This window comes from Pieris napi, chromosome 18 (assembly GCF_905475465.1).
Source record: "Pieris napi chromosome 18, ilPieNapi1.2, whole genome shotgun sequence".
In the NCBI taxonomy this organism is placed as follows: domain Eukaryota; kingdom Metazoa; phylum Arthropoda; class Insecta; order Lepidoptera; family Pieridae; genus Pieris; species Pieris napi.
The window spans coordinates 6,716,809-6,743,067 of NC_062251.1; the positions used below are offsets into that span (position 1 = coordinate 6,716,809).

The window sequence follows — 26,259 nt, forward strand, 5'->3', positions numbered from 1 at the left end:
AATTGTCTGTTACATATTAATTAAACATTTAAGCAAATTAAAAACTTAAAAAAAATAATCTTATAACTCTTATATTTCCGTAACTCTTATTTAAAAATCTGAATCATCGGCTTAAAAGCGTCGCACAGCCGACAATCGCTGTCCTCGTCTGACAAATGATGTTACGCGCTAACTCTCTTTCACTCTACCTTAAATATTTATTATCTTTAACAGCCAGTAGCCCTTATTTGCGGCCAGATTTAATTAAGCAACTTTATATGATAATTAATAGAAAAAAATTAGCTTCAATTTGACATATAATTAATAAAAATAGGTTATAAACGTATAAATTTATCGAAATCATACCTGTTTACACCTGGCTGCCAAAGAGGTGCGGCCATGTGCGCAACGGCACCCGTGATTTTTTAGAATCTTCATATTAATTACCGTGATGTAGACGTTATTTTATTTAAATAATAAATGAACGAAATTTTTTACCAAAAATCAATTAAAAATAATTTAATTAAAAATAATGGCGGCCAAATTTTGATAGGCACCCTAGTAAATATATATTCTCTTAATTATAAATAAACATAAAAATTTGGTTTTAAACAAATAGTCGATGAGCGCACCAATCCTGCAGCGGGATCTTAGACCATTATTAAATGTCAAACAATAGAAATTCCAAATTCAAATGTAATCAATAGATTAGCTACAATATTAGATAATAATCTGCAGTAGAAAACGTCACCGAGCCAGCCCTATCAAAGCTAAAATTATATCAAACAAATTGCGACTTTATCGCCAACATATTAAGGTTCGAATTTCAAATTTGTATTTCACAGATTCAACTCACGCTCGACCTGTGAGATTATTCCATTTTTGAAATGTTCTAAATTTTGGCGCGTTTAAATTAAATTCAACTTTATGCCAATGCATTTAAGTCCGATATCGATTGAATAGGGATTCAATGTGTGCGTGACCATAAAATTTGTGCTGTGTGCGTATATTAAAGGTTGGTTGCGTGCATGGAACAGGATTGCAACTTTTTAAATGAAATTTTTGGTTTAATTTTTCTTAATATAGTTATCACGAAATCAAAGGTATTTAATAATAAATTTACCCAATGCCCGATCTATATATATGTTCTCAAGTACGCCAGTATGTGTACATATGACTTCTTTTATATACCACATTCGCCTCCATTTTGTATATTTTACTATGCGACCCTATCATTAGCTAGATTTGACTACTATAATCGAGATATTTCCTTATCAGGGTCCTTTTATAAAACAGATTCTTAATAGGCCGGCAACTCACTAGCTTTTCCTCAGTACACGGCAATAACAGATGAGTCTCCTATGTGTTGTGTTCTATAAAAATATGACAATTTCTATAATCTATGGTTTGCGAGTTGCAACCTTTTTCCCTGGCGGCGCATAAATATCAACAATGGAAGGTAATTTCTCTGAACACTAGATATGCACCTGGCTTTTCTTATATAAATGTTTTCAATATACCGTTTTACAGAAAATAATTGACGTCATTTAAGCGCGAAATTGGAAGACGCCATTTTGTTTTGTGTCAATTGTCAATATAGGGTATATTTATTTTCCAAATATTTAAAACAAATATGTACCAACAAATTACGGCCACAATGACGATGACGTCACACTTTAAAACGCGGTAACGAAGTATTTTCAGCTGTGCATATATACCTCGACCAGTTCAGTGATGGCTGCGCGCTGCTAAGTGAGTCATTGTCTCCTCGCGCTGCTGCCCCTATCTAAGGCTAAGTAGCCCGCCCCCACACTATACCACGATGGGGGCTGGGGGCATATGCCCATATGGCTTACACATCCCTCGCGTAGGAGAGCGCAGCAGATGACTCCAGGGCCAGTCAGTGGTTTGACTGCGGATTACTTTAGGTCGAAGGAAGATCAGCACCTTCCTTTACCACTCCGCAGCTGGAATAGACCAGTAGTGTTACAATAATTAGCTTACAAATGATGTAGTTGTGTTTCATAGAGTTTTATGCATCCGCGAAAAAGCGTATATCTCAAAAACCACGTAACCGAAATCGATGAAATTTTGATACCATATTGCAAAATTTATTATTATTAAAGTCAGTTTAGTAAAAATATAAAAAATTAAACATATAATAATTCGCAGTCCACGTCATGTTACGTTGTGGTATGTATGTGTGACAATATATTTAATTAATACAATAAGTTTCTTATATCTTCTAAAGCATTTTGACAATTGACACAAGACCAAATGGCGTCTTCCATTTCGCGCCTAAATAGCGTCATGTGAAAAGCAACCTATCCACTCTCGCATGTCTTCGGCAAGCCTCTGCGCCTGATGGTAAGCCCTGTAAGGGTCTTTATTGGATCGGTCCAGCGAGTAAGGGGATCGGCCTCGAGGTCTGGTGCCCTTAACTCTGCCAGTCACTATGAGTTTATCTGGATCTCTCAAAGTGTTGACAGACATTTAATTTTTTTACCTATGACCATATTTGTACCCGCCTCTAACACCACATTTTCAGAGATAGTAATATATAAACTTATAAACGTGTGTGTGTTTGTGAGATATACACATCTAACGAACACAAACTTTATTTACTTTATTATTTGTATATAATTTTTGTAGGATATTGACATTTTTAATAAAACAAAGGTCGTTTTATTAATAATGTCAAATTAAATAATAATACACACAAATTTTATAAAAGAGCGTTACTTACACAATATTGCTACAGTGATTTAAACTACCAATAATTTAAAAAAAAAAGTAATTATAACTGTTGCATACATCACAGCGACAACCCTTCTATAACGAGGGGGACGGAATTAAGCGTGCGAGGGAGACAGATATAATCTTTGCGCTAAAAGGGGATGGAGTCGATTTTATTACTATATTTAAAATTCTTGTGTAGTAGTGTAATTTGTAGTTGATATATTATGGTATATTTTTCCCTAAGCTGTAAATAAATAAATGTCTTCCTTATAAACGAATTGTACTCTTCTAAAGTATTATTTTGTCTCTTTCTGTTTTATGTCTTCACGCTGTGATGAGAAGGGATAGAGTATAAATATTTAAGACATTAGAAGTTTAATACGTATGAATACGCGTGTGAACATTTAAATTGACACTTTAGACCAGTGTAGCCATCCTGCAAATCACCATTGTTGTGTGTCAAAGTCAAAATTGACAATTGACATCGTTATTTGACTGGCACTGATTTAGTGCAAACACTGACAGCTGACTTACTTTGACTTAAAGTCCTTTAACCCCTAGATGGGGCAGAGGGCGTCAACAGTGAGTCTCCATCGCGTTCGGTCTTGAGCCTCGTATTTTACCTCGCTCCAAGTCTTTCCGGCTCTCTTTGCCTCATCTGCAACTGTACGACGCCAGGTTTCCTTGAGGGTTCCAATCAAGCGCCTGCTTGAGGATATGATTGGAATCTCTTTGGAGTGTATGGCCCATCCATTTTCACTTGTCATGCTTGATCTGCTGGCTACAGACAGCCGACTGATGTTTCTAGTATATGTAATTAAATTACATTGGTAACAAAAATGAAAATTAGTAATGAATATTTAAAAAAAAAATTGTATACCGACTCTTTGTTTTTTCCGTTCCGTTGTAAAAAATGAGCGCACACTCAGGCATTCAGGGCTGTCAACGCAATAAAAGAATAAATAAATAATCGATATTTTTTCTATTTATAATCTATGCAATAATGTCTCTACAGTGCGTTTCTGCGTCTGATGCGTTCTGTATGACGTTTATTTAGATATTTTTGTCAGCTGGACCTGCTGGACACATTGTATGACGAAGTTTTGGTAGCAAATTCCCTCCTTCCTTTTTTAATAGTCCTGTGTGGTGTCGTGGTGTAACGGATTGCTTCAGGGATATCTAAATATAAGTCTGGAGTGATGAAACAAGCACTTTAGGTGAGCTTTCTGCTCTTGTCCTACATAAAAGTTATAGTTGAGGCGTGACAACTTTTTGGAGAACGGTCTGCTTTTCAATAAACTATAAATAAAAAAAATCAAGGTTCAACGGGCTTATTACTGAGCTATCTTTTCAAGGCTACCCAGCTCAATGCTAAAAATACTCACTTATAATACCACAAGAGCAAGAAATGCCCGATAATTTTGAAGCTCGTGTGGTATTCGGGGGATTATTTTTCCGACCCAAATGTCGGCCAATAGAATTGCACCCTGAGACGAAATGTACAGTTAACAAATAAGAATTTCATAATGAATAAAACAACTACTTAATACTTTTCTTGAAGCAACGACCAGAGAAAATTTTCACAAAAAATTATCAGTATAATACCATGTAGGTTGTACCACGTGACGTCGAATGGTGCAATTCTATTGGCCGATATTTGGGTCGGAAAAATAATCATTTAAATTATCTATTTACAAAGCAGTGATCATTTCATTATTGTAATTCATCAACAGATGGCGTTGTGCGTGTTTAAAACGCGATAGCAAAACGATGCCATAGACATGTATAGCGATTTAGGATTTATTATCCATGATGGGGTTGGTCTCACAAGAGACGCCCTTGTGTTAGTCGCGGGAAAAAGCCCATTCAGGCCGATCTAAGCTCGCCAAAATAGCCCGAGCTGTCAAAGCTCTTCAGGCCAACAGCTAGTTTTCATTAAAAAAAATAAACATTTTCGCTAGACGATATATTAAAGGGTTATAAATGTAAAAACAAATATTTTTATCATCAATATAAGTTTTGGACAGCCCTGTGCCCTCGAGTTTCGCTTTACTTAGCACGCTCTGTGGCAATATCGTTGCAACTGAATTTTTTGTTTTCTTTTTATTTTATTGTTGATAATTTAAATATGAATTTTGACTTTTTTATTTTCTCAGAGCATACTCTGAGAAATATAGATATATATAGAAATATCATATACTATTACACAGACAGATAAACTAAACCAGTACTATGGTACTGGTTTAGTTTATCTGTCGGGAATCTAACACTAAGTAAAAATGTTAATTTTCTCCTTAAATACCTTTTCTATGAAATTGTCTTTTCTGTATTGCCTTCGTGCCGTAATGATTTACAATACGCTTATTTGGAGAGTTTTATTGAAATTTTTGAAACATAGCACGAAAGGCAATCCTTAAAACTCATAAAAACATTATCTATTCGCTTCATATAACTTATCAAGCTTGTTAAATAACTAATAATATAAAATTTATGAAGAATAAAACTCAGTGGCGCATTTTTCTGCTGCGTCCGATAATGTTTCGTAAGCAAAATTGTGTAGCGCGACCAACTATACTTGATAGTTTTTTATTTTCTAACCCCGATTTTTGTGTCGACTATTGTATTTGTCAAATAGATTTATATTTAAATTATAAATGGGGTTTTGGGGCGAACATTTTTGTGTTTTATTTTTTCACGGAAATCGAATCTGAATAAATTAAAAAAAAATATGTTTAATTAAATTAATATGTATAAAGGTCGTTCACCTTGAGTACTTGCGTGACAACATTACCATTAAAATATGGCTTTTACAATTGGCTCAGTGGTTAGAAGCTAAGAGGTACTGGATTCGTTTACATAACTAGTTGAACCGACTTCAAAAAGAAGTTATCGGTATCTCCAAATTTCCAAGCACAATTCGTATCCACGAATTTCTCTTCAAAAGCACTTTTATATTTATAGAATAAACAAACGATCCAACGCGACGCTCAAAATGGGCAGTCAGTTTTAGCGGGTATGTTATCGGCCTATAAGGTCCACACATTTGGATAGTAGTTTTAAATGGCGTGCATACTAATATATAAAGAGGTACATTTCTTGTTGGATATCTCTGGATCCACTGAACCGATTTCGAAAATTCTTTCATCAATAGAAAGCCCCGTTATTTGTCAATCATAGGCTGTATACACAAATGAAAAGATTTTCGTAGTAGTAGGATTTTCAGACAGAGAAACTGAATCGAAAACATTTATTACTTAATATTTATAAATAGGTAGTATGATTCCTAAGGAAAGTATGGGTATATAATAGTTTAGTATTTATTGTTATTTGACTGAAATATAACTATTATTGTAAAATCTTACTTATTAATTGGAGGAATACACGAAACTTATATTGAAATATTTTATACAACTAATCGTTAATTAAACGATTCGTATCATTTAGATATAAAAAGCCTATGGTAAGGATAAGGTTGCAAAAAAATTAATTTTGAGTAAAATCGTTACATACATACAAAACATACTCAAAAATCCATTACTATTTCCATTATAGAATAACGATGTAACCCCTTTTTCGCAGTCGGTTAACACACACAAGGATCGTCACATTTAACTCGCGTTATCGATTCCCTACTAATAATAGAAGTGTATTAATTCTCTGTCCAAGTCATGAGCGGAGCGATTTTTACATTTTATTGGCACATTTTTTTATTTTGTATATAAAGTCTAGTCTTCTATATCAGTAGTATTTTTACTAATTTAATTTGTACAAAACGAAATATTTAACAGATTTAGATAAATTTTAATAAAGTAGGCTCACTTGATGTTAACTGATTCCATCCATAGATACTTGCAATGCCATAGGGCTCACGAGTTCGTTGCTGGCCTATATTTTGAACAATGTCAATGTAACGAGTAGCTTAAATGTCTGTATGTTGATTTTGTAAGTTAATTGTTAATATTATTATTTAATCCCTATCCTTAAAAGGCAGCTATGGCCAATATGAGTGGGTGCCTTGCCGGCTTTTAGAGGGCGTATCTCCCAGGAAAAGCTGTATATATTATTATTTTATTCTTCTGAAAAATTGTTCATAAATACAGCATTAAAACTGCATTTTCCTGGGAGATACGACCTGTAAAAGCTTAAAAGCCGGCAACGCACCATATTGTCCATAGCTTCTAAGCTATCATATAATTAACAGTAATATTTGTCTAAAGTTTAAAATCGCTACCGCTTATGACTCGATTGCAATCCGGTTTAAAGCAGTATGAACAGGATTAATGTCCGCCCAGTTGATTTAACTGGGCTCAATATTTGGACTTTATGTTTTAAACAAAAGTTAGTTTGACAAGGTTCAATTAATGTATTATGCTAATTTAACTAATTAGTTTTTTTAATATTATATATAAAATAGCATTTATTTCCAACATACATACATAGTAATAATAATAACAAATTGATAAATAGAAAATTAAAACTACTCGAAAACGTTTGGTCCCAGTACTGTACCTTTGGGTAGAATTTCTTCGCTGTATAACGATACTAATATTTGGTAGTACCAGGCGCCATTAGAAAAAATAATTAAATTGAGTTCAAATACTAAGTTTTATCAAATCAATAATTTTGTTGGACGCCATCTTGTTAAGTCCCGCCTTCAAATAGTTTTTAGTTTGTAGGCCTAGAACCTAGAAAGGCTGTAGCGATTTTTTTAACTATTAAGCATTAAATGACATGTAAAAAATTGATTCATTTTGCTTACTTAGCCGTTCAATACGTAAGCATTATGGGGGGGGGGGGGGGGGTTTTTTCATTTCTTATTTTTATTGAGATGGGGGGATTTACATGGTGATTACGTTATCAGTTACACATGGCAACCCACTATGTTTGAAAACAAAAAAAGATTCCTACAGATTATGAATACTTTACGTAATACTTGAAGGGCCCCTTAAATCCATATACCTACATCGAGAAGTATTAAGAATATCCATAGCGCTAAATCACCTGCATCATGAGCACACCCTCACACAACACAGCCACACTTACTTAGTTATATGTATTTAATAATTTTTATTGACATTTTCCTTTTGTTAATGTTTGAATATGTTGTATGTGTTTCATCTTTAGTATAATTGTTTTTTGTTATATAGTATGTTAGATGTAGGATTACGTAGATCATTGTCATATTTTCATACATACTGATCTTGAGGTTAGATTAAACCATGGCCTAGACAAGAAATTAACATTAAAAGAAGTGAAAAAGTCTGTCTAAACAAACCCTTCACAATCTCTAGTCAATAACAAAAAATAGCGATTTCCTAATCTACGAAATTCTACGTTATTAATAAGCTAAGTAAACAATGTTTTGAATCTTATAACAATGGGATAAGGTTGAATTCGTTGTGGATATTTGCGATTGGACTTCGGACGTTATGTGAAAACTTGGAACTGTGTACTGCGATAGAACGCCTTTGATATATTAATTTAATAGTTATAACTATAAGACCAGGGTTAGCTTGGCTTAAGCGTGTGACTCTCACTTCTGAGGTCGTAGGTTCAAATATACTGTGTAATGTGTATGTTCGCATTTAACATTCGCTCGTACGAAGGAAAACATACGGCTTTAGACCTAAAGAGTTGTGTGTCAGGCGCAGGAGGCTTATAAACTTGGCTATTAGATGGACATTGAGAAACAGATACAGAAATCTGAGGCCCAGACCTAAAAAGGTTGTAGCACTTGTAGTTTGTTTTTATTTCTTAATCTGCACACTTGTACACATGCATGTATTGTGTTTTTGTATGTTGTGTGTCCTCTGTTAGCAGTTAGTGTCTGTATGTGTTTCGTTAGTGTGCCTTTTTAAAATAAATGTTATTCAAAAAACCTTAACTGTGTTCCAATAAAATACGACTCGTATTATTTACTACTGTTTCTATACGATGTAACATGACGATGATGTCAAAACAAGTGTATTCTTATCTTTGAAAGAATGTAAAGTTAATGCGACAAGGTTCCAGCGCATTACCAAATTGCGATACGAAGCTTTCATTTTTTTTGATAAAAATGTTGGAATTAACAATTTTAATGATAAGATACCGTATCATGAGATAATATATAATGATTTGTTTGTGTGTATAAACAAAATTATAATAAGATAATTTATTTAATTATAATTAAATAAATAAATAAATAATAAATAAGATCTATCAATTCTTAAAACGCCGGCAACGGACTATTTATTCTTAAATGGCCGGCAACACACTTACCAATTCTTTAGTGACCGGCAATGTACTTTCAATTCTTAAAAGGCCGACAACGCACTTACCAATTCTTTAGAGACCGGCAATGTACTTTTAATTCTTAAAAGGCCGACAACGCACTTACCATTTAGAGGCCGGCAATGTACTAGCCAATTAGCGTCAGTGGCTCCCAGTGTAAATGTAGATTCCTAAATCCGTGATCATCCTTTGTATAAAGAATGTTTGAACAAACATTTGGTCTATAAAGTCGGTTTACGGACGATAATTTTACGTATCACGTAAGGAAAACATTGAAAATGCATACTATTACGAATTGAATTGAATAATTATCACTAAATTATCATTATTTGGTATTATACAAGGATGTAGTTAAATGAAAATTACATTTTATATGTTAATGTTTTTTAAATAATTAAAGAACAAATATATAAGATTATATCGCTAATAAAAGTTTAAAACTATTTACCTGCTGCAATTGTTGTAATAAACAATGCAATTCACATCACTTTTCACTTCACTTAATAAACACTTGACAATTTACACGTATGGGTTGTGCGCTGCGTCTGTCTCTTTTACTCGAACGCATCGGCCGATGTTCATTTTTATAAGATTACTAGCGGACCCGACAGACGTTGTCCTGTCTTAACTATGAATATTGATTTCAAATTGGTATAGATTATTAAAAAATATTTCAGAAACAAAGTGTTTATTATTCTAATGCTTTATGTTATACAACATTCTTTGTTTGTTTTTCTGGCTCGCATATTATTATATTATCAATATAATAACTCCGATCGAAGCATTTATTTTAAACAATATTCAGTTTTCTTACATCCTGTTTGACGATATTTGCAGCACGCATTCTGTCAATATTATGTCAAACGCCATAAGCTTACATCAAAAAGTTCGAATTGTATGGTGGGTAAGTATTCTTAAATTTTCTAATTTTCCGCGCAATATTTTTCTTTTTTTCTTTTATAAGAACCTTCTCCTGACAATTACAAACACAACAAACAAAAAATCAGACAAATCGGTCAAGCCGTTTTCATGTTATGTCGTGACAACGGAAAACGGGTTTCATTTTTATATATATAGATAGAACTTTTAAGTGTTTGGTTTTTGTTTTTCACGAATTAATATCGGTTTATTTTGGTTGTAGAAACATCGACAAAATTTAAAAAACTTGACAAAAATATGGAAAAATAAATAAATATCAAAATGTCCCAATCGTAGTAGTCGACCCAACTCTCATCTTTCACTGCTTAGCAGGGACGGACTCCGAATTTTAGATTTTAAATTATTAATTACATAATCATGGTTATTTGAACCTGGCTATCTGTTTACATTTTTTTAAGACAAATTAATTTAGATTTTAAGTCCAATGTTGCTGCTAGGCAGCGCTCTCTTACTTTCACTCCATGTTATTCCTTCCCTCGCCTCTGCAATGATGCTTCATTGGCTTCTAGTTCTATTTTGGGCGGACATTTGACAAATGTGACTTGCGGTGCGTTTTATAGACATGTCAATTGCTTAACAAAAATAATTAAATACGCAAGCTGAATGATTGATATAATTTTTTTTGTCATTAAGTTTAATATATATTATATATACTGTATGTCATTGTTAATATTTGGTAAACCAGCACTGAAATTCCACTAAAATGCTGTGTTCAGATCTAATTGGACTTCAGGTTTACAATTGTTGTTTAGTGTGTAATAACTGTATGTATTTTAGCCAATCTGTTTTCTGTTTCTGTACCTTAAATAAAAAAATAAAATAAAATCTCCAGCAGCCACTGGATTCTTGATTGCTTCCAAACAGTTTAAATGCATATAATCACCTCATTAACATGCCGACTGACACAGTATCAATTACGTAATAAGGTTTCATGGGTCGATTACATCCTAATATTTATATGTTAGTATGTAGTTATAAGCTGTTTGTACTTTTTGAATAAGGGAGCTTTCAATATGTAACGCAATTTTTGGAGATGTTAGATTTGTAAATAAATTAAAAACTGTATTGCATATAACAAAAATAACAAAATCTCACTTACAATATTAATTAAACTACTTACTATATTAATGAAAATGTTTGTTAATGCTGTGATAATAAAAGAAGTAGATCAAAACCCCCTCCAGCCCCTGTAACACATCCTAACGTTTTAAAATCCCCCAAATTCGTAAACTAGTATTCGACCGTGCATGACCTACGCAAGCGTAGCCACTACTCCCTTACCTTAGCTCAATGGATGAATTGGCGTTCCAACCCATTTCTTCAAGACAAAAAATATTGTTACGTTAATACTTGAATGCTTCCTAATTAATTGCCAACCAATCGCCTGTGTTAGTCCCGTGCGACGTTCAAAGCTCACGGTCACTTCAAGGTCACGTGGTCAAGCCCTGCCTCTGAATCAATGTTTTCTTGTATCTCACACTTGTACGGTGATGAAGAACATCGTGAGGACGGCATGTCTTTAACAGTCAACACTTAGCGCTAAGAATAACTGGTGTGTGTGAGTATTAACATTTTGACATTTGTGAGTGCGCTAACTCTCGTCTCATTTAAATCAAAAGCAAAGACTTTGAAGATAAAGCTCATCTGACATCGTGACAATTATTTTGTTTTTAATGAACTAAATATAATAAAATATTCAAATTGGCAGTCCAGTCCGTCTCTGTCTTCCCCTCCCGCACCTCATTTCGTGTTATTGAGAATTTATGTCCCTAAAGCTGTGTTCACAATGCTATTGTTATTTTTTTATTGTATAATTTTATTTGTTACTGATTTTTACGTGAGCCCCTCCCGGCTTTGACTAGACCTTTAGTTTTTTGTATATTTGGAAAATAAATACATATGTATGTAGTGTATATGACGTACTGTTAGCAAGCTGCACTAGATAACTAAATATATGATGAAGAAGACAGAGCAAAATTTGCTGCAAAAAGACAGAAAAAAACTTTCTCCCAAACCGAGTAGTGGCCGGCTGGAATAGGCTTCAGGAAAGTGTGGTATTTTCCGCGAAAATAGTGGTAATAAATTACGTTCTAGACATTCAAAATTACCGTCGTAATGTGCCGTTACTGTATCTTCCGTAATTGTTTAAACAGTAAAACACGACTTTGCTCTTCAGTCTAATTAAATGAATTACTGTAATGTAATTATATACATATTTTAACTGTTTACACTATATAGATAACAACAATGTATATAGTGTAACAATGCACTTAGTATCCTAGTAATAATAGCATTATCTTTTATTTTTCCTGACAAAATAGATTTTCTTTTCGCCAAGGCAAGCGAAATAATTGTATTGAATGTATTTACGATAAATGTATCTTAAACACTAGGCAATATATATGTCCCAAACTTGACCCCTAATAGTATTGACTTTGTATTTTTAATGTGCACACGCCTTTACGTCAGGGGCGATGCACTCGCTAGACCCGAAGCGCTATCATTTGTATGTGTGTGTCACGACAAATACAGGCTGTTCTGATTTGGTGATAATTTAGACTTCATTACATTAATATTATTTAAGTAGGCCGCGGCCTTATCTCTTCCAGGCGAACCTAGTAAGGTAAAAAAAAACGTGTGGCACTCGGGGACTGCCGCGGTAAAGCTATTGCATAATTATTTTTTACAACTTATGCAATTATAATTATTTATTTATGCAGTATTTTTTCTTTGATATTAATTCAAGTTTTTTCTTTGATAAATTAATTCAATCTACCACTCTACCAGACTCAGACTAACTAGCCTATATAGTCTGTCTCACACTAACGCGCACCGGCTGCACCAGAGAGATGTGAATACGCAGTATGCGTTCTGTCCCGCTCTAACGCGTAAGGTTTTTTTCGTTACGGAATTTTTGGATTCGGTCTACACGCTCGAGGCCCGCGATAGAACCTATGCAATAGCTTAAAAAAACAAACCCCCCCCCCCTGCATGTATGAAGGCGCAGTTTAAACAGTGACTAGTAGCCCCAGGAGGGCTAACACACGCACATACTTGGAGAATCACCCTCTGGGCGTCCAACATCGAAACATTCAGCAATTGGTGGTGGACGTACAGGCTGCTCTTCGTATTCCGGGGTCTAATTACTCAGAGTCCTTCAAGAAAAGAGTACCAATTCTTATTTAAGACCCAGCGTCCACCACTTATAGCCTAAACAGCCGTGGTAGACTAACCAACGAAACAATCTTTATTTGTAGTTTTAATTTTTATAAAACAGAAGGCAAACGGGCAGGTGGCTCACCTGATACCCATGGGCATGGCTCGCGAGTTAAGGAATTGGTACACTCTTTTCTTGAAGGACCCTTAGTCGAATTGGTTCGGAAATACTTCAGTGGGCAGTTGGTTCTACAGTCTGTACTCCGAATTGAGTATTATTGTATATATATAATATTCCGTTTATTAAAATATAAAAATGATTATCTATACAATATTTTTTATCTATATAGTAATCATAAAAAGAAAATTAAAACAAATTTATAAAGTTTGGTCCCTATGGCAGTGTACTAATGCTATCAGGATTTCCTCGCTGTATTGCGATACTTATTCGTTGACGAAAGCACCAGCTTTGGGGTCACCAGTACTATCTACCAGGCGACAACTTAAGTCTTTCATTATGGCCTTTGGACTTTAACATGGCCCAAGAGTCTACTCCAAAGGGAGCAAAATTTAAGTTGAAGAAAAGACTTATATTTGAGTTTATTATTTTCCACCTACATATACTACAATTATAACTTGTATATATATTTGTCATTTTTATTGATAAATAAATATATACTATTAAAAATGGCCTTGGAATGTGTGAAAACACCTTGTATATTCGAAGGAAACGCACACTAATGCAAACTATTTGGGGTGACGCACACATATTTACGCTTACAATTACAAATTTAATTAATTTGTCCAATAAGTATGAAGAAAATTATCCGATGGCGGGATCTTGGAGTCGGATTTCTGCATTTTCATGGATATAGTAGGCAAGTAGATTTGTGAGGGTTTCATATATGTTGTCGGCTGTGCACCAATGGACTTTCTTTCTATGTGCGCATTTAACATTTGATCGAACGGTGAAGGAAAACATCGTGAGGAAACCGACTTGTCTTAGACCCAAAAAGTCGACGGCGTGTGTCACAGGAGGCTGATCACCTACTTGCCTAGGGGCCATCCATAAAGTACGTCACACGTTAATGGGGAGGGAGGGTGTCACCGAAGTGTGACATCGTGTGACAAGGGGCATGGGGGGGTCAATACTTTTGTGACGTCACATGTTAAAATATTAAATACTAAAACCATTGATATACAAAAAACCCAAGATGCACAGTCTCGAATAAAAGTAACGCTCGAAAGTGTCCCGAAACACTATTTCTGTCTCTTTCTATAAGTTACAAGCATATATTATTGCAAAATCAACATTACTCGAATTGTTTAAAGTTGTTATTACAACGATTATTTTTAAAAACATACATAAATTTAAAAAATGTGTGACGTCACATCAAGAGGGGGTGGGGGGGGGGTTATAAAAATGTGACAACCTGTGACAAGGACGGGGGGAGGGGTTCAAAAGTCCTAAAATGTGTGTGACGTACTTTATGGATGGCCCCCTATTAGATTTAAAAAAAATATCATAAAACAGATTCAGGAATCTGAGGCGAAGACCTAAAGAGGTTGTAGCGCCACTGATGTTATGATGTACATATATGTTGAAATTTATAGCTTTCTGAATGTTCTTACCCATGAGGTTTCTTTAAAAAATCCAGTTGAGATGCTTATGAGTTTGGTGCCTTAATTTAATAGCATTTTATCGTATGACCTGAAGCTTCGCAAGAACGAACGAAAGATCGATAGTTTTTATTTGTGGTTTCTATGTATGTATTGAAATTTAACTGTCAAACTTGCTTGGACATACGATTCTATATAACTAGCTGTCCCCGCTAACTTCGTTTCTCCGTGATTTTACTCAGCCTACTTTTTAGTACATAACAACATGGAACATTTTGCTATGCTACCCCAGAGACTGTTTGGTTTTCTGGAATGAAAACTTTATAGGTTTTGTTGTGAATTTTTCTCTCAGACTTCAAGTCATAAGATTTTAATTAACAAATAAAAAATAGGGTTTATCGTAGAGGAGTTAAAGTTAAGGGTTGTATGTATTTTTGTATGCTGTATCATAAAAAAAATTAAACAAAAAATTGTGGTTTGAAAGATAGATAGTAGCCGATTTTCAGACTTATGCATAAAAAATTTCATAAGAATCAGTCGAGCCATTTCAAAGGAGTATGGGAACGAACATTGTGACATGAGAATTTTATATATTCGGACACTTCAATACAAAAAAGTTAGTAACATTATTAGTTTGAAGGCGAAACAGTCAAAATTTCAGTCGCGAGGTCGTGGTACGAATTTTCATATAAATTGCATGAACGAAATCTGATCTGAGGTCACGTGGTAAAATAAACTGGCTTTATTTGAACATGGTATGAAACAGCGATGCATCAGTAAGGTTGTCAATAGGCTCGCAATAAGAGCTCGCAAGCCCGAGCTTGGTTAATCTTAAGGCCGATTTACATTATCTTAGTGTTTAGGAGAGTGCTTTAGGATAGTACTTTAGTTGAAACATGTAAACGCTACTTGCTTTAGTACGGTTCTACTTGACTTTCAAGTTGAATCAAAATAGAATCGCTTTTTATTTTTGTTTCAAGTGATACCCCTCCCGCGCACCCCCCGAGACCTTCCCTCGTTGTGTGTAAACACGTAATTTAGTCAAATCTTTAGGAGAGTGCATAAGTGCCGTTTTTTTTATTTTTAAAGATGGCTAAATGGTCGGAAGATACAACTGTCAGATTTGTGTCTGAATATGTTGTTCACGAATGTTTGTGGAACGTTAAAAACAATTTATACAAAAACAAACCGGCTAGGCATTCGGCATACACTGCCTTAAAAGAAGCTATTTTGTTTATTATTTATATTTAGTTTATTTATTTCGAATAAAATCTCGTCTTCTATTTGTTCCATAACTACAGTATTTTGCGTAGAATAGAGCGTATTTGCCGACGTCGTTGCGCGTTCATTATGGCGCTGTAATGATACTCTACTGGAAGAAATGTAAACGTTCACTCGCAACGCACTAAAGCACTAAAGAACTTGCCTTTCAAGTTGTACTAAAGCACTCTCCTAAACACTAAGATAATGTAAATCGGCCTTTATGTCAAAAACGTTTTCGATTAATCTACACTAATATTTTATAGAGGAAAGATTTGATGGTTTTCATTAAATGGACTCCAGGATTCAAGTCGTTGAAGTATTACGTAAGCAGATTTACTGCAATTACCCCCCCCCCCCCCCCCCTCTTGTCAGCAAAAGTAAGCATAGCTCTCAAAAATAATAGTACATAAACGTATTAATTTTTTGTAGGAATCATCGAAAATGCATTTCGTTTTCATGTGTGGGTAATATGTGTTAAAAGTAAATAATTACGGTTGACGTAATCACCAAATAAGAAAATTGAAGTTTATTTTTAAAACAACACAATTGATACAGCAAAAGTACGCAAAACTAATTATGGACTTGACAAATTATTATAAATTTCACTACAGAAATAAAACTTGAGAATACTCCGCGTTATAGAGGGGAATACCGCGCTATATGCGGGACGGACAACGCGTTGTAGTGGTATTATGACTATAAGGTTAATATTTTTGGTTAATAATTTACAAAAATGGAAAAAAAATTGGATTTAAGTTTGATTTTGTGATAGTTATGGTAATTTATGACTATATTCGGGGTTTATTGAGACAAAATCTTCATGAAATTGTAAAAGCGTGTTTTAAAATTATTTTCCACTTATTCGTAAGTTATTTTAACTTAATAAAAACATATTAACAATATTCAATCGGTCTCCTACGGAACCTTTTTTATGACATATATTTTTTGTCTAAATTGAAATTTTATAGCTTTCCAAATGTTAGCTGAAGATACGAAAATTGCTCTGTCTTATTCATTTCTCGCTTCCTCTCAAAGTGGCAAAGACTCCTTAATTATCATGATGATGCCAAATAGCATTCAGATAATCCCACTACTTTGAACCTCTACCCGTAGGGCTCCGTCTGTTACCTTAGGTCTTGGTGCATCCCGTACTTATATTCACTATTTATGTGTTAGGGTACATCTGAACATCTTACATCTCACCCTCTCATATATTTAGTTGCTAGTGCAGCTTGCTAACATACACTACATAACAGACATACCTGACAGTTATTACATATAAATACACATTTCACATTCCACTGGCTGGTAAGCTGTGCCTTGGTCCTTCGAGCCGGAATTTATTGATCACTAATTTATCGCATCTTGTTGATGTTATGGAGAAGAGTATTTGTGTATCTTGGTCCAAAACTTACGTGAATATGAATTCACCAGGTAGAGTCCTGACTTAATATATATATATAATACTCTGGATCCTGATCCAGGGTATCAGAACCTGCACTTTTGTTAAATTATATCTAATACTAGCTGGCCTGGCGAACATCGTACCGCCTAACAGTCGATTCTTTATTTTTTTTTAATACTTATTCTGCTATTCGGGACACCGGTCTAGCTAAGATAAAACAAAGAAAGTTGATAAGACAACAAATACATTATATCAAAAAATAAAAAATTACCTTCCCGGAACCCCTCCACTAACACTTTATAATATGGCATTAAAGTTCAAATTGCCTTTAAGTATTATTACGAATATTATGTATGGGAATATAGAAAAGTGTTGTTTTTAGACTTTTTCACTCAATTTTTTTTATTTTTCCCTCCGTAAGAACCATCCTCGTACTTCAAAGAATATTATAAAAAAAGAATTGGCCGTTTTCATGTTATGTCGTGACAACGGAAAACGAGTTTCATTTTTATATACATATATAGATACTATGATTAATCTATAATACTTAAGACAAACAGTATACATATAAGTATTACTTCACAAAATGCCTGCATAAATTGGAAGACTTATTCCGATTCGAGTTCGAGGTTTTCGATACTAGATTCGATTGTCATTGTCGTGTAATTTCACGTCGCAAATTTTGGCGAATTTATTGGCATATAGCTTACTTTAGCAAATAACTGAGCCACCGAACGTTCTCACATATATTGAGATTTATTAATACAACAATTTTTATTAATGTGACATAATTCAACCAGATGTTAACAGATGTTACCAGAAGGTAAGTAACCAATAAGTAAGTAGGTGATCACACACAACTCACAACTGTGTCTGACACACGACAAATGTTTGTGTCTCCTCTAGATGTTTTGCTTAACCGTACGAGCGAATGTTAAATACGCAGATTGAAAATCCATTGACGACACTAGGCCAACACTGCTCTCAAAATTAAGACAAATACATGATAATACAAACAAATTTACGTACTAAAGTATCTTAATCCCAACAACATACGGACACTACCAGCGAAATCAAGTTAAACTGTGATAATTCAAATAAAAATAATAAAATATATAGACTATATTAAACGTCACCAATAGTATTTCCTCCAACTTCGATTTTGTTCCCATTGGAGTAGAGACCCTTGGGCCGTGAAGTTCAAGTGCACAGGCCCTTATTAAAGATTTAAGCTGTCACCTGGTAGATAGTACAAGTCACCCCAGAGCTGGTGCTTTTCTCGCTCAACGAATAAGTATCGCAATACAGCGAAATGCTGCCAGCGTTAAAGGTACACTAACACAGGGACCAAACTTCATAAATTTGTTTTAATTTTCTTATGTAGGTTAAGAAAATTGTAAACACTGTATATTTAATTAATATTTTAAGGTTTTAATCAACTTTAAAAAACATGATCTATATTTATATCTCCAGTTATAGAAATCTCGTAATACAATTATGATAAAAAACAGTACAATAGAGAAATTTAGTTTACCGGAATAACACCGCCGGCTGGTTACTTATTTGAAAGCAATTTTAGTCCCCCTTCATTTAGAATGGGACAGGGCCGTATTTGACGTTTATAATGACAATACGTTTTATTTATGTCATTTGGAGTGTCAAATCTTTAGCTTTAGTCTAAAAAACAGGTGTCTGTACTTGTGTACACTCGTTAGAAGTTATACTTCTTTTCAAAAAAATTATTGTACGTTTATATAAAAAACGACACTAACAATAGAAAAAACTAAAATGTTGACTATAGCTAACTAAGTATAGTTATATATTTAGATAGTTATTTTATTAAACAAAAAAAAATGTTTCCTAGAAAAATATACATGGCAAAACAACGTTTGCCGGGTCAGCTAGTTATGATATAATAGTAAAAGGATTTTTTAAAGTAGTTTTTGAGTATTACAAACCTATCCACATATAAACTGAGGAATTTTATCAAACCGTCCCTGTTCACCCCTTCCCCCCCATTCCACCCCAAGCGAATAAATCCACAGGCCCGCACTCGAGTGAGATTTGCTGTTAATTAATTATTTACGAAGATAATTTGTCTTTGAGTTTTAAGTGTCACCTCTTGGTCGCAATAATTACAGGCTTTCAACTCTCTCAATGTTTTTAAAGTCTACATAATTAGCATATTGCTAATAACGAGGGTTCGATTTCCGGGAAAGTAGCGAACTATGGAATCGACTTCCGGTGGCGGCCTTCTCTGAGAGATTTATCCAACTGTTTAAAGTTTACTCCTCCCTCAAAGGCTGACAACGCACCCACTAAGCATGGGTGTCCCTTTTTGGGCTTCCCGTAAAGCTACGGTTTCCTAGAAAAGCGGTGGCGTTATCTAACTACCGTAATGTAACGTTGGGTGACGTCACCCTTACGTTGTCTATAAATAACATCGGAGTAGGTTTTCTGGAGAACGTTGAGTGTCACCGTAACGTCAAATAGCGGTGCACATACTTAATTAATACAACGAGTGGAAAATGATTGTTTTTTTGCATTATGTTAAAAAGTAAAGACGGCTGTTAGTAACAACCGTAAAATGACGGCCGTTAGTTAACGGCACCGCTTTTCTAGGAAACCTAAGTCGTTTTCCCCATATTATATAAAAAAAAGGTGCGAGTATTTATTACATATGCCGGCAGCATCTTTGCAGAATATCTGTATTGGTATAAACTAGGTAATTAAGTAGTAATTAAATTGTAATTAATCAATCAATCTTATTTAAATGTAATTAATTTATAGTCTGATTTTTTAATTCCGTAGAATTCTTACATTTCATAAGTGTTGCTACTAAAAAAGTTCTCCACCGAAAAAGCTAAATTTGACTTATTTGAGGGCAATCAAAATCTTACGTATTTTTTATGTTTTACCTACAAAAAGGTAAATCTAAATATTTACTTACTAAAGTGACTTAATACAAAAGTAACAAATATTTCAATATCACGAACAATATACCGAATTAACTTTAATTACTTTATTTTATTCTTTAGCTGGCATCACTGCCTACTAATTCCAGGTTTAGTAAACCTTTAAAAAAATATATTTACTTGTGCGTGCTTAGTAAAATGGATACATTCACTAACAAATAAAATGTATGAATAGACTCAGATGAAGACTCGTATTGAAGTTGAACAATGTGCTCGGCCAAAAAGGTACGCCATCTCTGACATGTCAAAAAATTATAGCTGTCAGAATTCTACGGAATTAAAAATCAGAGTAGGGGGCCTCATAGCCTAGCGGTCTTATTAGGTGGCAGCTAGGTGAGGGGTACCGGTCTCCGCCTTTGGGAGGGTTGTGCGGTACCGGGCGAGTGCCTAAACCGTACATGGAGGACATGGTCGAATTTCTAAGGCAAAAAAGCACGAATTATAAAAATCTTATACTGGACGCTGACTAATGCACAAACCGTGCCAGAGCCATTAATAAAAAAAAAATTACTAATTAAGATCCTTTGTCTCGTTTTATAACAAAGTTTATTTCATTTCAGGACGAGGTCCTAGCGATAAATGAAAAGGTGGTGCTTCGTGCTGAGGATCTACTCTCCTGGGTCTGTGATGGAGGAGGCTGGAGGTGGGGCATCCGGGCCGTTTGGAAGGAGGCTTGTGCCCCCCCTGCTGAGACTAAGCTGACATCTCCCCTTCACCTTACAAAGCTGGATTTCAGCGATGTGGAGAAAGAGAAAAGTACTATGTGTAAGCTATATGTATCTTGGTTAATTGCATCCAATGGACATTAAATAAACATCAGTGGCGCTACAACCTTTTTAGGTCTGGGACTCAGATTTCTGTATTTCTATTACATAATTTTTTTTTTTTGCGACTGAGCCGCAAACTAGCTGCTGTGGTCTCTGGCAGAATGACCAGCACTGTGGAACAGTCTGCTCCTCAGCATAATGCTGTGCTAGGGCCAATTATAACCACAGCACACACGCATTACACACTTAAAAAGGAAAAGGAAAAAAAAATTATTTTCCGTTTTTCATTATATTTTTTTTCTTTGATTATTGTGTTTATGTGTGTGTGTGTGTTTTTGTTAGTAATAAATATTATGTCTATGTCTATTTTTCAATGTCAGTCAAATAGGGAAGTTCAAAAGCCTCCTGTGTCTGACACATGCCATGTCGACTTTGGGTCTAAGGCAAGCCGGTTTCCTCACGATGTTTTTTGATTTGAGCTAATGTTAAATGCGCACATAATAACCAGTGGACATTGGTGCAAAGCCATACGACCTCAGGGATGGGAAACTCTTATTATTCTCTTCTTATCGATCTCTTGCCTCTTATTATCTTATATTTTTATACATATAGAATATAGAAACAGCTGAAATGTTGAAATGATCTTTTCAACTACTTTCATTTTAATTATTTTAATATTATTGTAATAAATATCGACGCTTAATACGAATTATTTGTGTAGCGTCTGTATTTTTGTAACATATAAACATGTGTGCAAATAAGTATATATTTAATTTCACGAACAGTCAGAAAATGGTGAAAAATTTGGGAACAATATGTATTGGTCTAGTGGCTTCAGCGTGCGACTCTCCTGAGATCGTAGGTTCGATCCCCGGCTGTGCACCAATGGACTTTCTTTCTATGTGCGCATTTCATTATCGGACGTCAAGGCAGAATACTAAATACCATCTGTATCACCTCGACGTCCCTACCACAACTGAGCGTTTTTTAAGACAGTTTTTACCGCGAACCACCGCTTTGTAGAACCTGCTGTCCAATGAAGTATTTCCGAATCAAATCGACTTAGGGTCCTTCAAGAGCGTACCAATTCTTGAAAGGCCGCAACGCACTTGCGAGCCTTCTGGCAATATAAGTGGCCATGGGCGGCGATATCACTCAACATAAGATGAGCCTCCTGCCCATTTGCCTCCTATTAGATAAAAAAAACATTCGCTCGAATAGTGAAGGACAACATCGTGAGAAAACCGGCTTGCCTTAGACCCAAAGTCGACAGCGTGTGTCAGGCACAGGAGGCTGATGAGTTTTATTAGATTGACAAATCATGAAACAGTTACAGAAATCTGAGGCCCACACCTATCAAAGGTTGTAGCCAGTTGCGCTACAACCTTTGATAGGTGTTTATTTTATTATTATTACTAGACATTTTTATTATTATTACTAGACTAAAAAGTCGCATAGGGTCAAATTGTAATAAGCAATGGAACATGAGAGTTTTTACGCCGGCTTTTTCTCTTGGCCTACACCCTCTGTCTTCTTTGCCGATGAGTAGGGATGCCTACAGATTCATATATGACGTGGAATAAGTAATACCTGTATCTTATGTTCCATAATAAACATTTTTTATTCATTTATTGTTTTCATGAGGGCGATCGTATGAAGGAAAACATCATGAGGAAAGCACGTATACGTACGCACTATAGGGGGGGTCTTTGATTTCCTTATTTGGTGATTACGTCAACAGTAATTATTTACTTTTTTACACATTTTACATTGTCTATGCTTGAAAACGAAATGCATTTTCGAGGATTCCTACAAAAAATTAATACGTTTATTTATGTTTTTGAGAGCTTTGCTTACTTTTGCTGACAAGAGAAAGGGGGGATAAATTGCAGTAATTCTGATTACGTAATACTTGAAGGGCCCCAAAACTTGAACCCAAAAATCTACCTTCGACAGATCACTGAACCAGCAAATGTTATTATTATGCCCCTTTTAGGGTAAAATCCTCCTCCATATTTTTCCATTTCTCTTTGTCTTGAGCAACATTCATCCAGTTTCCCCCGGCTAGTTCTACAATGTCATCTGTCTCCCTTTTCCTTTGTCGTCCTATACATCTCTTTCCAGTAGGTCCAGTCCATTTCGTTATTTCTGCCAGCAAATGTTAACTGGTGTTAATTTCAAATGACTTTCAGCGTTGGATGCAGATAGCCTCGGAGTGGTGGTGTTCTCATACCCGCGTTACTGCAGATACAGAGCGATTCTTGCCCGTTTAGAGGGTATCCAAGCTGACTGGTTGAGAGACTCCTTGGTGGCCGCTTTGGGAGGGTATGCGGCACCCACAAATAACACTAGGATATTGTACTGTAAGGTGAGTTTTCAAGTACTGACAGGATCTAGAATAATAGAGGCAGATTGAGGAACACTATGATGATGAACATCCTTACACACGTATTGATATATGTCTGAAGACATACATGAACCAATTCGGCTTAGGGTCCTTAGAAGCGTACCAATTCTTAAAAGCCGACAACGCACTTGCGAGCCCTCTGACATTGAGTGTCCATGGGGCATCACTTAACATCAGGTGAGCCTCCTGCCCATCTGTTATTAAAAAAAAAGTGTGTGCATACAAAGTACACATGTCAGAAGTGAAACTTCTTTGGCAAACTAATTTTTAAGTCTTGTTCATATTTATACAAATCTAAAACTTTAGATTTCCGAGACTTACTCGCTCTCTCCCTTTTCTTCGACAAAAACGCTGCACATCTTCGTGACGTTCCCTTATGCGCCTAAAGAAGTTTCACTTCAAAAACCCTAAAAGACGATTTTGGTTTTTTGGATTATTTCGAGTGTCTATACTAAAATCAATGTCGCCATGTGGAGTACTATAATAATTAAACATAGAATAAACAGGTACATTGAAGATCCCACTAAAAATCCATATTAATTTGCCTTGCCCTTCACCGGCACCCAGGGTTGGCAGAGCTGATAATGCTGTCCTGTCATGCTGACCTTTGTTCCATCTGGATACAATCTCTTCCAGGATACCTTCGAATACCCAGAACTGGAAGGTCATGAGTTCGTGTGTAACCATCTAGCGCCAAAGATGAAGGGACGGCCGCGTGGGCGGCGGCGAGCGCGGGCACGCGACCGTGACCACGACCCTGACAGTGACCGTGACTCGCGGTCAAGTGATAGTGATGCTGTGTCTCCATCTGATCCTAGGGTAAGTGTCATCGTCATAAAGGTCAACGAGAATGGTCTTCGAAGCTAGAAAATGGATATATCTAAAATATACAGAGTATTTATAATATTCTTTACCTACATAGTTATAATATAATAATTAAAAATGAATATTGTAAGTATTGCGATACTTATTCGTTGAGGAAAGCACCAGCTCTGGGGTCACCGGTTCTACCGGCCAACTTAAATCTTTAATTAGCGCCTGTGCAATGGAAATTCTTCGTTAGTAGTAACAAAATCAAAGTTAGAAGAAAGACTTATATTTACAACACACAAATATATAGTATTAACAATTTTCTTAATCTACATAGTAATAATAATATATTGATAAAAAGATCATTAAAACTAATGGAAAAAGTTTGGTCCCCGTGCTGTACCTTTCGGCAGCTTTTGGCGCTACAACCTTATTAGGTCTGGGCCTCAGATGATGTTTCATGATCTAATAGGCAAGTCGGTGATCAGCCGCCTGTGCCTGATACACGGTCGACTTTTTAGGTCTAAGCAAGTTGGTTTCCTCACGATGTTTTCCTTCATACGAGTAAATGGGCACATATAAAGTCCATTGGTGCACAGCCTAGGATCGAACGTACGACCTTAGATGACAGTTGCACGCTGAAACCACTCGGCCAATACTGCTCTTATACAATAGAAAACTTATATATACAATTTTAACTTAAAACAAAACAAATAATAAACCTTTTTATATAACAAATTATGAATACAATCCTTGTGAATTCAGTGGGCAACTAAATTATTATATACCTAAGTTATATGTTGTATGGATCTTGAGATAGAAAGAAGAGTGTCTAGCGCCTGGAAGAGATTTTGGTCACTCAAGGAAGTACTTAAAAGTAAAGACTTCCCAATAGTAGCTAAGAAAAAGGTGTTCAATCTATGTATCCTACCATGTGTTACATACGGCTGCGAGATTTGGGCTTTATCTCAGAAACATCTTCTAAAGTTGAGAACATGCCAAAGAGGAATGGAAAGAAGCATGGTGGGTGTAACACTGAGACATCGAAAAAGAGCAGAAGAGATCAGATCAACGACCAAAGTAGAAGACATTATAAAGAAAATAAGGCAGTTGAAATGGCGCTGGACTGGGCACATGACGAGAGATAGCAGGTTGAAATGGACAAAAATAATTACAGAATGGCAACCACGTGATGGAAAAAGGAAAAGAGGAAGACCGACCAAGAGATGGGCAGACGATATTAAGATAATAGGAGGCACAACTTGGACAAGAAGAGCTAATAACAGAAAAGAATGGAAACAGCTGGAAGAGGCCTACGTGTCACAGGACACGCTGATCACCAAAAGCGGGTCATATGATGCATTAGATTAAGTTTTATTTTATTTATGTGTTAGAATTAAGTGTTTTTTTTATGTAACTTAAATAATTGTTATTACATTGTATGGGTGTCAGCAATAAAGGCTAATCAATTCAATTAAATTCAAGTTATATGTTATATATAAGGTAACAAATAAAGTGTCTTGAAGGTTTTTGACACGTTGCTGCCTATCTTTTCGGCCTCAGACCTGCCTCTTCACCCCCAGTCTTTCTAATATTTCCGTGTTATATACTCCTAAGGACCTTAAAAATAGTGTATTTGCAAGGTACCTCCTTACCTCTAAATTGTTTCTTAAAGCAGTTCTTGCAGCGACACCACTATATGGAACCAGCTGCCCACTGAAGTATTTACGAACCAATTCTACTTAGGGTCCTTCAAGAAAAGAGCGTACCAATTTAAACATCCTGCCCGTTTGAAGAAAAAGAATTGCCTGTCCCAATAATGACTCTTTGTTTCCAAGATTGCGTCGCTACGGATATTGAGAGAACAGCAGATCCAGAAAAGCTTCTGGATCTCTGTCAAATTCAATCGCTTTGTTCCCAATTAAA

The 26,259-nt window shown here is 35.3% G+C and overlaps 1 protein-coding gene across 2 annotated transcripts in view; it reads left to right on the forward strand.

Annotated features, from left to right (window-relative positions):
• LOC125058628 (AT-rich interactive domain-containing protein 5B-like) overlaps window positions 1-26,259 on the forward strand; it is a 55,858-nt gene that overhangs the window by 21,879 nt on the left and 7,720 nt on the right. The window contains exons 4-6 of one of the 2 annotated variants that reach the window (XM_047662736.1): window positions 20,910-21,114; window positions 23,309-23,484; window positions 24,160-24,342. In XM_047662736.1, coding sequence (XP_047518692.1) covers window positions 20,910-21,114; window positions 23,309-23,484; window positions 24,160-24,342 — 564 coding nt within the window. The remainder of the gene's footprint in view (window positions 1-20,909; window positions 21,115-23,308; window positions 23,485-24,159; window positions 24,343-26,259) is intronic. The other variant, XM_047662738.1, reaches the window with a different exon arrangement.